This window comes from Apteryx rowi, unplaced genomic scaffold (assembly GCF_003343035.1).
Source record: "Apteryx rowi isolate R43461 unplaced genomic scaffold, aptRow1 scaffold_9, whole genome shotgun sequence".
Classification (NCBI taxonomy): Eukaryota; Metazoa; Chordata; class Aves; order Apterygiformes; family Apterygidae; genus Apteryx; species Apteryx rowi.
Window position 1 is genome coordinate 2233559 of NW_020451204.1, and position 15915 is coordinate 2249473.

General features: G+C 46.9%; 1 protein-coding gene across 1 annotated transcript in view; it reads left to right on the forward strand.

The window, feature by feature from the left end:
- PLXNA4 (plexin A4) overlaps positions 1 to 15915 on the forward strand; it is a 438326-nt gene that overhangs the window by 382579 nt on the left and 39832 nt on the right. The window contains exons 17-23 of the mRNA XM_026091208.1: positions 650 to 889; positions 1764 to 1910; positions 5117 to 5351; positions 5945 to 6087; positions 8890 to 9158; positions 13006 to 13072; positions 14785 to 14931. Of these exons, the coding sequence (XP_025946993.1) occupies positions 650 to 889; positions 1764 to 1910; positions 5117 to 5351; positions 5945 to 6087; positions 8890 to 9158; positions 13006 to 13072; positions 14785 to 14931 (1248 nt within the window). The remainder of the gene's footprint in view (positions 1 to 649; positions 890 to 1763; positions 1911 to 5116; positions 5352 to 5944; positions 6088 to 8889; positions 9159 to 13005; positions 13073 to 14784; positions 14932 to 15915) is intronic.

Genomic DNA, 15915 nt, shown 5'->3' on the forward strand with positions numbered 1-15915 from the left:
CTTTTAAATGGGAGTTAGGGGATAAAATACCTTTCACAACCTATTACCTTTAGTATACAAAAAGCAGGTCTATGGCAGGGCTGTCACTGAACTTCAAGATCTCCTGGAAACTACTCTCCAGTATCTTTACCAGCCCAGCTTCCTGGGCTACATTTCAGGCAAAATGATGTTTACAGACAGGAATCTTGGCCAAAACTGAGYTTTCACTGCAGTTTTGGAGTGATCCCCAGAGTATGAGAGCTAATTTTGGAATGATAGTGTAGCTTTGACTAGCCTCTGCTGCACAAAAAAGGAAGAACTTTCTGTTTCTAGAAGGAAACAGGGTTAAGGGAAGATGCTGATACTGGTAACCCCAAAAGCTGACCTCCCTCRGGGAAGACATACAGCATGACAAATTGCAGTTAAAATTGCTCCACACACCTGTCCCAGCAAAACTTTCCTAATCCCTTCCCAGCCTTGATCTCTTTCTGGGAATGGGGTATGCTTTGAAGCAGTGGTGCACCATCCTGTATCATGATAACCATGAAGATCTGTTCCTCACTGTCCTGTGGCAGTATGTAGACTASTATTTCTTTGGGATGTATATGTACACCAGTAGGGCTGGGGGCATTTTTGGTAAAATCTCCTTGTGTTGGGTTTCTCCTTCCAGAACTGTGAGGTGCAGAACTCCACGGAGATGACCTGCCAAGCTCCAGCACTGGCCGTTGACCCCAATCACCAGTCTGAGCTAGCYGAGCGTCCAGAGGAGTTTGGCTTCATTCTGGACAATGTGCAGTCCTTGCTGATCCTCAACAAAACCAACTTCACCTACTATCCAAACCCAGTCTTTGAGGTTTTCAGTCCCTCGGGGATACTGGAGCTGAAGCCAGGAAGTCCCATTATACTGAAGGTAAGATGGGGAMCAAAGACGATGTCAAACATGTTCTGCCTTTTGTTCTGCCATGTCTGCCAGGACCCCCTAATCACAGTGGTGTCCTGAACATGTCCCAGAGATTTCTTCCACTCACAGCACTCCAACCATCATCTCACTGCATCCAGCAGGGCCTTATGAGAGTCACCATCTGACTACACCACACCATTCACTGCCAAGAACCTGTCAATAACCCAGTGCATCCTTATCCATAATTAAAGCAAATATAAACTCCTTCTGTAACTACTTGCGTGCAAACTAAATTTGCATCCATTGCTGTTCACCAGAGAACATTTTCCACCACGGCAGCAGGACTGACAATAACATACCCATGTCTATCTCTTCTTGGGGTTTTAGAGAATTTTCTCTCACCCCAGGCAAATCCCACACCAGCCCTTTGTCATTTCTGTAAACTGGACAGCAAGAGAAAGAAGGAATTTTATGACTGAACATTTCCATATCAGCACTTGTATGTGTTGCATACGCAAAGAGGTGATTGTGTATGCAAGAATATCTTTTTGCAYATTTGAAAAGGGGCCTATTTTATTTGTCTGAATATGTCTTGTGATGGCCTGTTTGTGCAGGACTTATCTGCAATATTTCCCCATTACTACCAGAGAGAGACAAGGAGGGTAGGCTGTTTTGACCAATAATGGTCTGTACCCATCCATATTGTCCTCTGCATCACTTTTCTAGGTTGGCTGTTCCTTGCTAAGTTAGTGAAGGGTGAACCAGGAATGTTATGTGCAATGTTAACRCTTGTGTCACAGGAGCAAACCAGTTGTGGAAGGCAAACTCTTTGCTGACGTGATTTTTTTKGGGGGTGGGGGGGATGATATTCCTTTCCATTCAGGGCAAGAACCTCATCCCACCAGTGGCGGGAGGGAATGCCAAGCTGAACTACACYGTTCTAGTTGGTGAGAAGCCCTGTGTGGTGACTGTATCAGACGTACAGCTGCTTTGTGAGTCCCCAAACCTCATCGGACGGCACAAGGTGATGGTAAGTGGTGCTTGAACCTCAGCCTTTCTGTCTTGGGCAGGTGGGAAGGGCATGCCAATGCTGAGGAGCTGGCAAAGATCTCCTGGGAGTTTGCATCACCATTTGTCTTCCATAGATCCCACAAGGTTTGTGGTCCCTTCTTGATGTAAAACCCCCATTAGTCCCAGAGGAGTAACTTGGAGATCCTTATGGACAGTGAGGGACCTCTCATAATCAAAGTCCTTCAGGAAAGCTTGCTTATCTTCTTTCTTCATACAGACTGTATGAACACCAGATGTTCACATGAATTCATATATGTAAAATATTCCCTACGTGACACACTGTGTTAAATTCAGCACTGTCCCCAGCAATTACCAACATGCAGGTGGTTAAAATTTGCTTTTCGGTAGGAGAATAAGCATGCAGGATATGGACTCTAGTGTGACTGAAGTCCAAGGGTTTGACATCTGTATAACTTAATGTAATCTTGCATATACTTCCTGGGATGTATGAAAAATGACCATAGTGATTATATTGGAGGGAGCTTCTCCTCCTCTCTCCATTGATTTATGCACTCCTCCTTTACTTTCTTCTCAGTAATTTGCATGCCTCAGTGCTGTTGCTTGATAAACAGCACATCAGCAAAATCATCTGAGTTGTACAGAGCTGTGGGTGGAAACAAAACAGAGTATAATAACTGATATCACACATATGGATGATCAATGTTCCTCATTGCCTGTCATCAGCTTCTTTCCACCTCTCTATTCCCCTYCCAAATCTGTATCTGTTATACATTTATTTATTTCAATGCAATGAGATTTTTAGAGTTGGTGGAGACACACTGCATGGGTTCTTTGAAAAAGAGAGTTTTCTGGAAACTTCTTGAAAATAGAGAGCTCATGATGACCATCCCGGGTCCTGTTTGTGACTACTGCTGATGTGTTGAGAGACCTTGTATTGGCTACTTAACTTCTCTCTGCCAAAGTCTGTCATCTGGAAAATAGAGATAATAATCTTTCTCAGCTATGCAAATATACTGTGGCTCTTGTTTCATTGTAAAGCACATTAAGACACTCCAAGAGAAGCAGTAACGAAGCGAGAGATTTTTTCTCTGTGAATTCCAAAGCTTTTGAACATGGCAATATATGTTCCCTATCATTTTCATGCATGTAATTAAACATATGGTTAGTCAGAGATTGACAAAGCCAATGCTGGGGAGAGAAAACCCAAAGTCAGGTGAGCAGTAATCAATCCCTGGGGATCAGGGGATGGTKAACACAGAGCCAGGCCTTATCAGCTGTGAAAACTCCCCTGTTCCTGCAGCTTGGGACAGGTCAAGTGAAGTCATAGAAAAAAAAAAAAAAAAGCTGTTTTGTGGAAGCTGGTCAAACAAGAGATTCTGTTAGAAACTTGGGAAGATGATTGTGCTGAAGCCTGTTAATGAACATCAGTGTTAGGTGCAAGTTACAGATTTGTCTTTAAATAGCCAACACTGAGGCAACTCTTTGACAGTGTCTGGGCTGAGAAYCAAACACAGAACGTTACCTGCAGTGGAAGCCAACTTTCAAGGATGGACTTTGCATCTGGAATTTACCAGGARGACAGCTGGGCTGGGAAATGCCTCCTCCAGCATGACAAATCATTTCTGTTACTCGAGTTGGTACAAAATGTCTCCCTGTATTTCCCATGAATGTCACTCTGATGTCAGGATAATTGACAGGTAGCTCTCCCAGGTCCTCTGCCTGCTTCTGCCAGTGACTTACTGTGTGACCTTGAGCAAATTGCTTAACAAACCCTTTCCTGCTAAGTGATGTGGCCTAGATCTGAGAGAGGGGACTGTGGGACTGAATTAACCATTGCAACACTGAGTTTATTTTAAGGGAAGGAACAATTAGTGACAGCAACACATTGATGTCACCATACTCCTGCTCTAGTTCAGCTATCATTTTTACAATGAGAGAGTTAAATACTTGAAAGACAGGGAAAAAAAAAAAGAAGAAAAGGCCTGGGCAAAGGCCAACAAAGATCCACTTAAATCCAGAAGCAAGAAATGAAATGAGAAAGGTCTATGAGTAACCGGGTGGAGAAGGTCTGCAATGAAGACGTATAGTGCATCTGACTGAGTGTGGATGTTTAATGTAGGAACATACATCTGGAAAAGTTACCCTGGACTTTTTGYATAGTGAGTGGAGAGATGGTCAAATGGTGGTCAGGACACAATTTGTCTCATCCTAAGGCAAGCACTTATATTTGGTCAGGGCAGATTTGCCCTAGGAAAGACCTACCCCAGTTGAGTTTACAGATAGCCTTGAACAGTGTTGTGGTAGCCTTGAACAAGCATCACCCAGTGGGATTACTGTTTGAACTCATGTTGTACTGAACAGAACTCATGTTGTAAAGATGGGTTCCCAGCAGACTTGCCTCAGCAGACTGTTTTGTTCTGCATGCAGCAGCACCGCCTGCAGGTTTCTTTTCGGCTGTTGAGAGCACAGCCTTCGCACAGCAGCTTGTCCCAGACACWGGCAGGAGCCCTGGGAACCTCTGGGAGCTCATGGAGAGCAGASAGCCGTCTTCTGCTCTCTGCCCAGCTGGTGACCATCTGAAGTCACTTTACCAATGGAACAAACCAAAACATGTGGTTAGGAGAGGAATTGCAAAGGGCATGGAATTGCCAGGTTCTTTTTTTTTTTCCCCCCCCTATCCCAGTGGCTTCCAGATACAGTTTTCTCAACTTTAGTTTTTAAAAGCGAATTGTGTCTCTGTGATTTCTTCATCCTTCTACCCTGAGTGCTGCTGTGCCAACTGCCCACTTTTGATGTCCCCTGTCCCATAATGAGGTTAGGACCCATCAGGCCTTGCCCAAGATCCACATGGCCTGTGGAGGAAGAGATGGAAAACTAAGGGCGCTGGGACTAGTAAGATTTGTCTCACTGAAAGCCTTTTGTTGATCTGGTTCCCATCTGGTTCCCATTTTTCTCTACCACCAGAGCTCAGAATCAACTGATTCTACCTGGCATTTCAGGTGTTTTCAGCCATTCTCCATCCAGGTATTTGTGCCCTGTTTAGCTTGGGAGACAAGGGGAGGTCACCATTCATATGCTATTGTATGAGTTTGTCTTGCACAACAGCCTTAGTTGGGGGGGGGGGTGGCGTTCCTCTGTGTTTCTGCTTGTTTGGGAGTTTTAATGCACTAGTTTATTGCAATCTGTTTCCTACCTTCCCTCCAGGCTCGAGTAGGAGGAATGGAGTTCTCCCCAGGGATGGTCTACATCTCTCCAGACAGCCCTCTCAGCTTGCCWGCTATTGTCAGCATTGCTGTGGCTGGTGGCCTGCTCATCATCTTCATTGTGGCTGTGCTGATTGCGTACAAGCGCAAGTCCCGAGAGAGCGACCTGACCCTTAAGCGTCTGCAGATGCAGATGGACAACCTGGAGTCTAGGGTTGCACTGGAGTGCAAAGAAGGTAGGATGAGGAAGGAAAGCTGAGGAGAACCTTTTTGTTTGTATTATTTATTTTATTTTTAAAGAGAACCTTAATAGGGAGAGGTCAGATAGAGGTTCTCCTGTCCTGAAATGTCACACAGATCTGGCTTAGGGTTAGTCTGATCCACCAAAATCAACCACTACCTTTGAATATGAAAGCTTAGCTCATTTAAGGTACAAGATGTGTCAGTGTCCACTGGAGAGAGGAATCCAGTCACAAAGCTTGGAGCCGAATTATCACCAAAGAACCCCAGTGTTGAACCCTTTGGGTCTGGCTCAAGCCTAGATCTAGGTCTGGCTTTGCCCATTTTCACTAAGTAACCAGCCTTGCTCAGTCCCATCCTAACTGCATTTTCTAAGTCCAGGGGCAGTCTTGGCCCTTGGCCCTGGGGAAAGGCTGCGTGATGGGAAAGGTGAGACTGCTCTTTTCAACCTTCCTCTCCACATGTTGCTTCTCCACTTKTATCCTAATCTCAGTTTTTCCAAGACACATATGGGCCTGAGGGCCTTTCTCATTATGGTGAGCGAGAACTGTACTGTCATTGCTACATGAATGGGTCATTTTTGTGTCAGCTTTTGCAGAGCTGCAGACAGATATTCACGAACTGACAAGTGACCTCGATGGAGCCGGGATCCCTTTCCTCGATTACCGAACCTACACCATGAGGGTGCTTTTCCCTGGCATTGAAGACCACCCAGTCCTGAGAGATCTGGAGGTATGAAATCAGCATCTCCAGCTGCTGGGTCATYTCATTCCTCCCTGTTCTGCCCTGAATGTAAGAGATGTTGTGCCATGGACCTGGTGGCTTACAATGCTGTGTCTTACCAGAGACAAAACAGCTCCTCATAAAATGTTTGAATGGGAWGGGGATGATGATTGTTGGTATCTTAGATGTTAAATTCTGGTGTGCTGCCTGATCACTCACCTATTTGGAAGAGTCCCATAGATTTGTGTGCGCTAGGTCCACCATATTCAGTCCCTCCTGTGTCTCCATCCTCTTGGGGTTTGGTTTTGAAACTGGATTTATTAGTTGCAGCTAAACAGGGGCCTGAGAAAAGGGCTTATAGCAAAGTTGCAGAGCTGTCTGTGTCATGACAGCTTTGCTGATGCTGACACTACCCAGAGACCCTTTTCCTTGGCAACACCTATAAAAATGATGGACAGTCACCAGAGGAGGTTCGCATTTGCTGTGCTCTGTAGCTGCAGGGCTCTGTGGTTTGCAGAGRGGTCAGAAACCCACCGCGTCTGTCTGACCACACACTGCTCACATATGCCTCCTCCACCTTGAGTCTCCGCAGCCAGGGGTGRGAGGATGGGGAGAAGTTGCCCACCACTGTAGAGGTCTGCACATTGCCTGCATTAGCTTCCTGGCAACAGTGAGTTTGACAGGTCTTGGGTGAGTTCCCGCTGAAGGAGTCTGTGCTACAAAACTGGTTCAGGGCTTGGCAGGATGGRCAGGCTCTGCTCTAGGGATACCTGGGCTGGAGTAGCTGGGGATATACCACAGCCAAGTCCAGGGAGGTCCTTGGCTGAACTCTCTGCAAAGTCTTTGGCAAACTCTACGCTTCAGAGAGGCTTTGGCATGGGCTAGTGAGGAACTGCCTGAGGCCAAGACTGGGGTTAGCTGGCAGAGTTGAAGAGCAGGAGCTGGCAGAGGCAATACCGTGCTTGGCTGGCTGTGTAATTAGAGGTGCCTGCTATTCTTTGCTCCTTCTCTTTGGGAGGGCCAAACTTCATCAAACTATATAGGGAGAACCATTAAAAAAGCTGTCTGGCAGCAGTACTGATGAGGCCAGCCACCCTCTGCTCATGAGCAAGTAAAGAGAAGTGGTGAGGTCTTGTGGGGATGGACAGGAGGTTGTGTTGCACAGGGACTATTGTAGGGGTTCACTTTCAGGGTGCAGGTGGGGTGGCCTTGGTTTCACTCAAGAAGAGTAGCTTGGCAGCTTCACAGAATTAACACAAGAGATGAGGGGTGATGAATTTCGCTCTCGCTCATATACACATGCACACACACACACACACACACACAAGTACTTTCATCACACGCAGGACCCATTTCAACCCCTATATTCACTAACCGCAGTCAGATGACCACAGAGTAGTGTCTGGCCCCTACAGTTTTTAGCATGGATGTGCCCATACGCAGGTACAAGCAGAGAGATATAACACACAAAGGTTTTATCGAGGCCACTGAACCTTAAGAAAACATCCAGCCCTTATGAGCTAATATTTCAATCAGCCACCTTTGATCTCTTCTTCCCTTTTTTTTCATACATCTTTCCATCCCTCCCTCACCCCCCAATACTCTGTAAAGCTACAACAGTTCTTTCAATTTCAACATCTTTGGCTATTGACAAAGCAGGAAGGGCAGTTCTCATTCTGTTCTCTGCTCTGTAGCACCTAGGAGTTAAAACAAACAACAACAACAACAAAACAATGCCAAGAGTTACTTGCCTAGGAATCCACCAATGTTATTTATTTGGAAAAGGCCCCAGCACAGAGTTTGCAGTGAGCAAGTCTTATTTATTTCTAGCTAATTAACTGCTTCAAGATGCAGTACAAAATACTTTATTTTTCTTTTCTTTTCTTTTTTTTTTAATTCTCCATAATAGCCTGGGGGTAGGCAATATTAAATGTTCAAGCAAGTGAGCTAAAAATAATTATTAGCAGGATGGGTGGTAGTGTTTTTTTGATGGTTGTCTGTATATATTTAATAAGTAATTTTATTTGCTGTATGCAAAAAGAGTTAAGATCTCTAATTTCTGGAATAAAAAAGTAATGACCCCCCAAAGCAGCCTTGCATTACTTGGGTATTTAAGCACATAAAATTGTGTTTGATTGAAGTGCCAGAGCTGGGTGGTTATTGATGCATACATGCATCCATGGCATGTGTACTCTGCGGTGTGGCTCTCCAACTTCCAGGGAAGCTTTTTGAAGGTCTGAGACAGCTCCAGCATCACTGATGAACGAGTTTGGGGTTCTCCAATTAGGACTGCATTGGTGCAGCAGATAAAAGGATGGAGTACACCCATGGCTCCATTTTTGTCCAGAGCTAGAAGGACCGGGCAGGGTAGACCTCTCTGTAGACAGTGTGGACTCCAAGGTCCAGGGCTGAGGTCCAGTATAAAAGCTAGTTCACCAGTCTTTCACTACTGAGGAATGCATCAGAGACTCACCAACTTCTCTGTCTCCAGACCATCTGACTTCCCAAGCACAGGGGAGTACTGCACATCCTTCTGTCCAAAACAGGTCCCAGCTCTGGGAGGACTCACCTACCTGCTAGATTCAAGACTTTTTTTTTTTTTAATTTTCTTTGCTATTGTAGCAGCTTTGCCTTTTCCCTGACTCAGACCTGACTTCTGCTCCATGTTGAAGTCTGTGTTTGCATGGGCTGACTTGGAGGAACTGGAAAATTGAGGGCAGAGAGGTGGAAAAGGGGAATTATGACCTATTTGGTAGTGGCATGACAGCGGGCAGTGAGGGGATGGTTTGACCTCCTTTTCTTCTTGTGCAGGTCCCTGGCTATCGTCAGGAGAGGGTGGAGAAAGGCCTGAAGCTCTTTGCCCAGCTCATCAATAACAAGGTTTTCCTACTGTCCTTCATCCGCACGCTGGAGTCCCAGCGCAGCTTCTCCATGCGGGACCGCGGCAACGTGGCCTCACTCATCATGACTGTGCTGCAGAGCAAGCTCGAGTACGCTACTGATGTTCTCAAGCAGCTCTTGGCTGACCTCATTGACAAAAATCTGGAGAGCAAGAACCACCCTAAACTGCTGCTCCGGAGGTAAGTGRCTCCAGGTGCCTGGGGCTGCACTGAGTGGGGCTGGTCAGTGTTCGCCCCACTGTCTAGCACAAGCATGATAGTCTCCTTTTGCTGCACAAGCCAATCTGTTGGGTTTTGGTTTGTGCAGCAGGGTGTGAAATCAGGGCAGTATRGAGTTCCCACAACCCTGTAAGTCTGACACAAAGCAGTTTGTAGAGGGAGGTGAATAAGACAAGTAGGACTGAATGAACGCTGAATTTTCTCTCCATTACTGGTTCAGCACTCTCTGGTATCATTTAGGACTTCCCAACATAAGATTCCTTCCCTTAAAGRACACTGTTCTTCCTTCCTGAAATCCTATCTGCATTTCCTTCCCYTTCAGCAAGTGTGACCAGCGATCTTGCTCCATTTCTTCCCTAACCACTAAAGCAATCAGCGAYTAAATGTGGTACTACTGCACCATCTTTGGATTTTAATGTCAGTCTTCCAGAAAGGCTAGCAGAGGCAGAARGAGCCTCATACTGCTCATTTTGAACTCTTTGCACACTGAAGAAGTTATTAATACTTCATTTATACCTATACTTCCTTTTGACCTGAATGTCTCCAATTGTATCATGTAGGACCTATAGAAGTATATCACATAGGAGAGGCTGTATTATACTCTGCTGTGTGTGGGGAACATCTGCCTTCTCCTGCCTGGGACATGGACTGTCCTGCCATGTTTTTGTTCCTGACATAACTACAGATGAATAGAGAGTCTTCTTCAGCTGTAGTTATGGGATCTCCTGCCTCTCCCTGAGCACTGGCTTTGGAAACTGGTTGAAATCAGGAGGCAAAGCTGACCAGGGCAATAGAAATGGTTTCATAAAGARCACAAGTCCAGGTCAGTGCTTCTTAGCCAGATCTAAGGTCTAAACTCCAGGGTTGCATGCAACCCCTTGAATTACAAAGGTACTTCTACTGCTCTGTGACTAATATGCTTTCCCTGCCTAGGGAAATGCTTCATCTTCTTCCTTTAGGATCACATTCAGCTCCTCCTTCCCACAGTCTGAACCAGCCTTCCTGATTCAAACCAAGACCCTAAGTAAAACCAGGGGGAGTCTACTGGTTTCAGATTTCCCCTGGCATCACTGACAGGGGGTGGATGGCCTTTGCCACTGCTCAGATCTATTTTTGAGGGACTCTGTGCTGATTACAGTGGATGGCTCAGGCAGGGGAGAGGTCTATTAGGCCTGCTGGGAGGGTTTTCATTTGGCATGCTGCCCACCATGGAGCACCAGCAAGAAGAGGAGTGGCAGGCACCTCTTGGTACACAGGGCAGCAAAGCCAGGGGCAGAGACTGGATTTTGCTTTGGTGTCAGTTAACTCCCTGATGTAATTTCAGGCTTACAGACTGGCTGGCAACCTCCCCATTATCATTCCCTGCAGTTCCTCTCTGAGCTTCTCCTGTGATTGCACTGCCTCCTTCCAACTCTTCCATCCCTTCATTTTCTCCTTTCTCTCCCCCTTTCTCTATCTCTTTATCTTCCCTGGCCTTTCATTCCTGTCTTCTCCTGAGCATCCCATCTTCCCTATTTCCCCTTCATCCAGCTCTTTCCTCACCCCAGTCCTCTTTGTTGGAAATGCAATGTGGCCTTTGGAAGAGGAGCGGGTGAACAAAGAAGCCACCTCCACTGTGCCAAACTTTGAAAGCACAAGGAGAAGTTAGATGTGTCTTTTCTTTTTTCTTTCTTTTTTACTCTGAAAAGGAGACCCTGCACTGACCAGCACTGGAACAGAGCCCTGTGGGAATAGCTTGATGCTTTGGGATTCAGATCTTAGTACTAGGCTCCCAGACCATTATTTGGACCAGATAGATTCAACCTGATGCTTCCTCTGCCTCCCTATGATGGAGGAGGGTCTTCCAACATCCTTCTGCAGTTTTGGTCTGTGGAGTGTTGGCAGGGGCAGGTTTCTGGCTGGTAAGGTTTTCCCACTTCATCTGTGTCCAGGGTTCATCCCCCTATGATGTCCAGCCTCAAAGGGATCAAAGTTGCCAGAGCAGGGATCAACAGCACAGCAGGGCTTTCAGCTCTTTTCCTCATTGTGATACTGAGTTTGTACCATGCGATGTGTCCTAAGCTGGGAGTGTCATATCAGGGAGTGCAGCAGAGAACACCCCTCTGGGAGGCATCACTGTGTGAGGAGCTCAGACCATGAGAAACAGGGCAAGTGCTGGACTTAAGGACTGTACAGTGACCAAAGGGGGACAGTGRTGAGGTGACCCTGACTGAGGGAAGTACAGAGCAAAAAGGCTTGTTCAGACAGAGGCACTCTCTAGATAGAGACACAGCAATGATCTCTGTAGACAAAAGAAATACAGAAAAAAGCATTAATGAGTTAGTGAACTGGAGCCATATCACCTCTTTGTCTGGCTGCAGGCAAGAGAAAAGGTGTGATGACAAGCACTCCTATTATTCACTGCCCTGCCATCCCCACCATCTAATTGAGATGTGCCCACAAGAATAGAGAAATCCCTATGGAAACCAGGCTAAAGATCACCCACATTTAGCTAGGTAAGGGACTGTCACTTGTTCTGTGTTGGTGTAACAGGGCACTGCTTTCAGGTGAGGTCGCTGGGTGCATCCAAGCATACAACTCGAACAGTGCAAACCCTTCCCTTTGAAAGACTCGGGCTCCAGAGGAAGCAAGATCGACTTCACACTGGAGAACTAGGGAACCTAGAAACCAAACTGCAGCCCTAAGCAAGAACCCCTGGGTGGCTTTGATGGTATCCAGACCCAGCAAACCCACTGATACTCATCCAAGATGGATTTTTGCTTTGATCTTGAAGATTCTGGCTGCAGGCACTTAGAGGAACAACACCAAAGCATGCACTGGAGCCAGCGTGGATTTATACTGTGCTACTGGTGCCTGAACAGACTTACGGATTTAAGTTCATCCTTCTGTGGGGAAAGCTAGCCCTAAGGACTGGAGATGGATTTTTGCCTGACTGAGAACAGAGCATTCATGGGTTACAGGAGTAGCTCTGAGATGGTCTCCCTTTCCCCCATTGACACACTGGGTAGTATAATCAGTCCCAAATGCCAGGGAGATAATCAATGACAGATGACTATTCTCCAGTGGTTTAGATGTCTTGGGTCCATCTGTCTTTGGTTTTTGTAAGGTTCACTCGTCTATGTCTCTAAGCCCCTCATTTCTGATGTTGTAAGACTTCCTGTGCTCCTCTGAAAAGGTTCCCTCACTTGTTGTCATCTCCCTTTCACTGATGGAGAAACTGAGCAACAGACATACAGGGACTTGCCTAGTCACAGGAGASTCCTCAGGGCATCAAAGATTTGACTGAAGGTTTCCTAAATCCAAAGCTAAAAAGGAAACCCTAGAACATGTTTAACCCTGATGGTGTGCAGAAATGTTTGGATGTACCATGCTGGACTTTCCATAGGGCTAAATGGGAGGAAGGGATACAAAACTACTCTCCTCCATATTCATGGAAGAATACTACCCTCATTTGAACCTTCTGCTTTCCACTTCTACTTGAGCTAAAAAACCCACAAACATATGGGTTAGGGTGGGAAGACAGTAACCTAGCCACTTTTAAAACACCAGAGGAGAATTTGGAGATGGCTGCAGGAGTAGCAAAAGGCTCTGGAGCCTTCTGAGTCCTCCAATCTCATTTTTCCTTTGTTTTGCTTCCTGCAGGAGGCAAAGAGATGCTGATACCTTTTGACTCCTCTGCATAGGTCTATGAGTTGCTCAGTGATCTGGGCAGTAAGACGGACAAAGCTGATCCTCTGACCAAGCCCTTTGACATGGCCAACATGACTAATTCATTTCCCATTCTCTTTTTCTCCTGGACTGATTTTAGGACAGAGTCTGTGGCAGAGAAAATGCTCACCAACTGGTTCACCTTCCTTTTGTACAAGTTCCTCAAGGTAAGAGAAGCAGCATGCCCAGATGAACAGCTGCTTCTTGGGTTGCTTCTTCGTGAGGTTTAGCTGGGGCCAAAACCTTCCAGTCTAATGAGTGAGGGCCTTTCTCCTGATTCAGTAAGAAGAAAGAGGGACTGTTTGTTACAGAGGCAGTCTGTCAGACTTTCTCCTATGTAGAATTGGGATCCAAAGGGTAGCATTGAAAGGGAAAGGAGTGGGAGGAAGCTCTGGCTTTCCAGAGTGCTCATCACATCAGAGGGTGCTCATCAGCAGAAAAATGCAGGTGTCCATGGAACTGAGACATCCTTTGAGCTTGACTTTTGGAGGGAGCTGGGCTCTGCACCTCACACCCACTCTCAAGCCAGTTGCTAGATATTGCCGCACCTTACAGTCCAGCTGCCTTCTGCTTGGAAATAGAAGGCTTTACAGACCAGCCCCATTCCCCAGAGACTTCCCAACCCCCAGGTACAACCCGCCCAAGGATGAATACATGGGAAAGTTTTGAAGGTCCCTGGAAAGTATTTCCAGTGACTCTAATATCAGCTTCCCATTTTCAGCTGAAAGGAAAGGATACAAGGAGGTGACTCTCTAAAGCACTGCTTTTATAACAGGCTTCCCCTGCTCCCCCCAGCAACTTGTCTTCTTGCCTTAGCCTGAACAGGGGCCTGATAAGGGCAAGAGACAGGCACACAGAAGCAATATGCTGCTGGCAGATAAGCTAATTAAGTGGGAGACAGGTGTAGGTCCTGAGAAAGGGGCCGCTTTGCTTCAGATTATTAACTTGTTTTTGCCGGGATTTACACCAGAGGAAAATGACCTCACCCACTGAGATGGGACACACCATGATAGGGGAGGATAGGTGGGAAGAAGAGGAGGAAGGACAGAGAGATAAAAGGGAGGGGAAGCAGTAGAAGAGAGCACAGGGAGGGGTGCATGGCAGCATATGTGGGGAGGGAGGGCAGCAAGAGAGGAGAGGTCAAGAARGGTGTGGGAAGGAGGAGTGGGGATATCACAAATGAAGGCAGGGAGGAATTAGGGAAGGGGATGCTTCACGGATTCTGCCTGTGGGCTACTTGCTGCTGTCCCAGGCTGGGACCCAGACACCTGACATCACCAATGCGACCACATGGATTCAGTGACACATCTCTCCCCTGGGTCATGGAGCCGCTCCTTCCAGAGCATCCCTGTTCGCGTACCAGCATGGGAGCACTCCAGGAGACTCTGTGTCCTGCCCAGGCACCCAGGATGGGGCAACAGTGGTCCATCTTCCTGCCCAGCACTGTCTCTGGGTCCTTTGAGACCCATCCCACCACCTGCTCCAGTGCATTGCTCTGACCCATCAGTAACAACCTGGGAAGCTCCTATGGGTCTCTGCYGACCCCAGCATTACTAGAGAGCACTCACACCCTTGGCCTGCGCAAGGGCACTCAAGGGGGCTGGTTTCACTCTGCAGAAGTGGGGGAGTTACCCTGGGGGCAACAAGTGTTGTTTCAGGGACAGTCCACTGGCATGTTAGAAGAACTCAGGGAGAACTTGGTGGAGTTGAACATTGGCTGAGTGTGTGGAATAGACTAATTCCCACTGATGTACATGCCTTGGGTGGCTTGGAGCTGGCAAGTTATGGCAATCACTGAGATGCTACACAGTTGGGACTCCAGGTTTTCACCTCTGCTCCTCCTAGTTCACCTGGCTCTTGTCTCTTCCACCCCTTGCAGGAGTGTGCTGGTGAACCTCTGTTCTCCCTCTTCTGTGCCATCAAGCAGCAGATGGAAAAGGGTCCCATCGACTCAATCACCGGGGAAGCCCGATACTCGCTGAGTGAAGACAAGCTTATCCGACAGCAGATTGATTACAAGACACTGGTAAGTACTCTGAGCACAGTCTCCTATGGGCTTCTCCAGCCTCTTCTAGAAAAGAATGTTTCCAGGACAGAAGACAGTGGTGGCCGTGCTGTCCCCCTAGGACACTTCCTTCTTGCTGCTCAGTGGCATAACCCTGCTAAGGATCCACTGGTAGCATCCTGCAAGACAGCAAGATTTGTGGCTGAAGCTTGCAGAGCATGTTTGCAAAAGGTGTTTGAAAAGATGGCTGCTTCCAAGTTACTTCCACGTTGCCGTGCCCCATGCCCAGAGTACCTCTGAGGGCATTGCCTGTCCTGTGGAAGGGTCTGCACTCATTGCAGGCTAGGCCAATGCAGCTCTGATGCTCTAGCATGACTCGGATTAGGTGAGGTCCAGGAGCACTGGAAGACAAGTGTGACCTTTGTGTCATGTCTGTGCCTGTGAATGTCAAGACAACAGATATGGACAATTTGTTCTGCCCTTGTACTAGCTTGTCCTGCAAGTCTGGATTCATGCTGCCTCCAAATCCCATCTGTCCTTGTGAAAAACAGCATYGGGGCCATCTTATGTGCCAGTAGTGGGCTGATGGCATTGCTGCACAGACAGATGAGATGATCTAAGTGATATTAGGTCAGTCCACAGCTCCATCTGGAAGCTCAAGATCTTGTCCCTGAGTAGCCATCAGGAAATGCCTAGTATACAAATGATAGTATAAGAGAGACAGGCACATATTGATATACCCTCAGAGTATTTCCCAGCCTTCTGCAACCTGCAGATCAGGCTCTACCCAGGCCAGATGTACTTTCTTTGTATTTAATAGCCCTTAATGGATACTTCTGCCATGAATTTGCCTAATTGCTCTTTGGACCTGTGTAAAATTTTATCAATGACACTAACTTGTTGCAAGGAATTGCACAGCTTAATGACATACTGGAATACGTAGAGGTAGCTGGGCCTGGCAAAGTATGCCAGAGACAGTTAAGATGAAGTCTAATACCAGTTCTT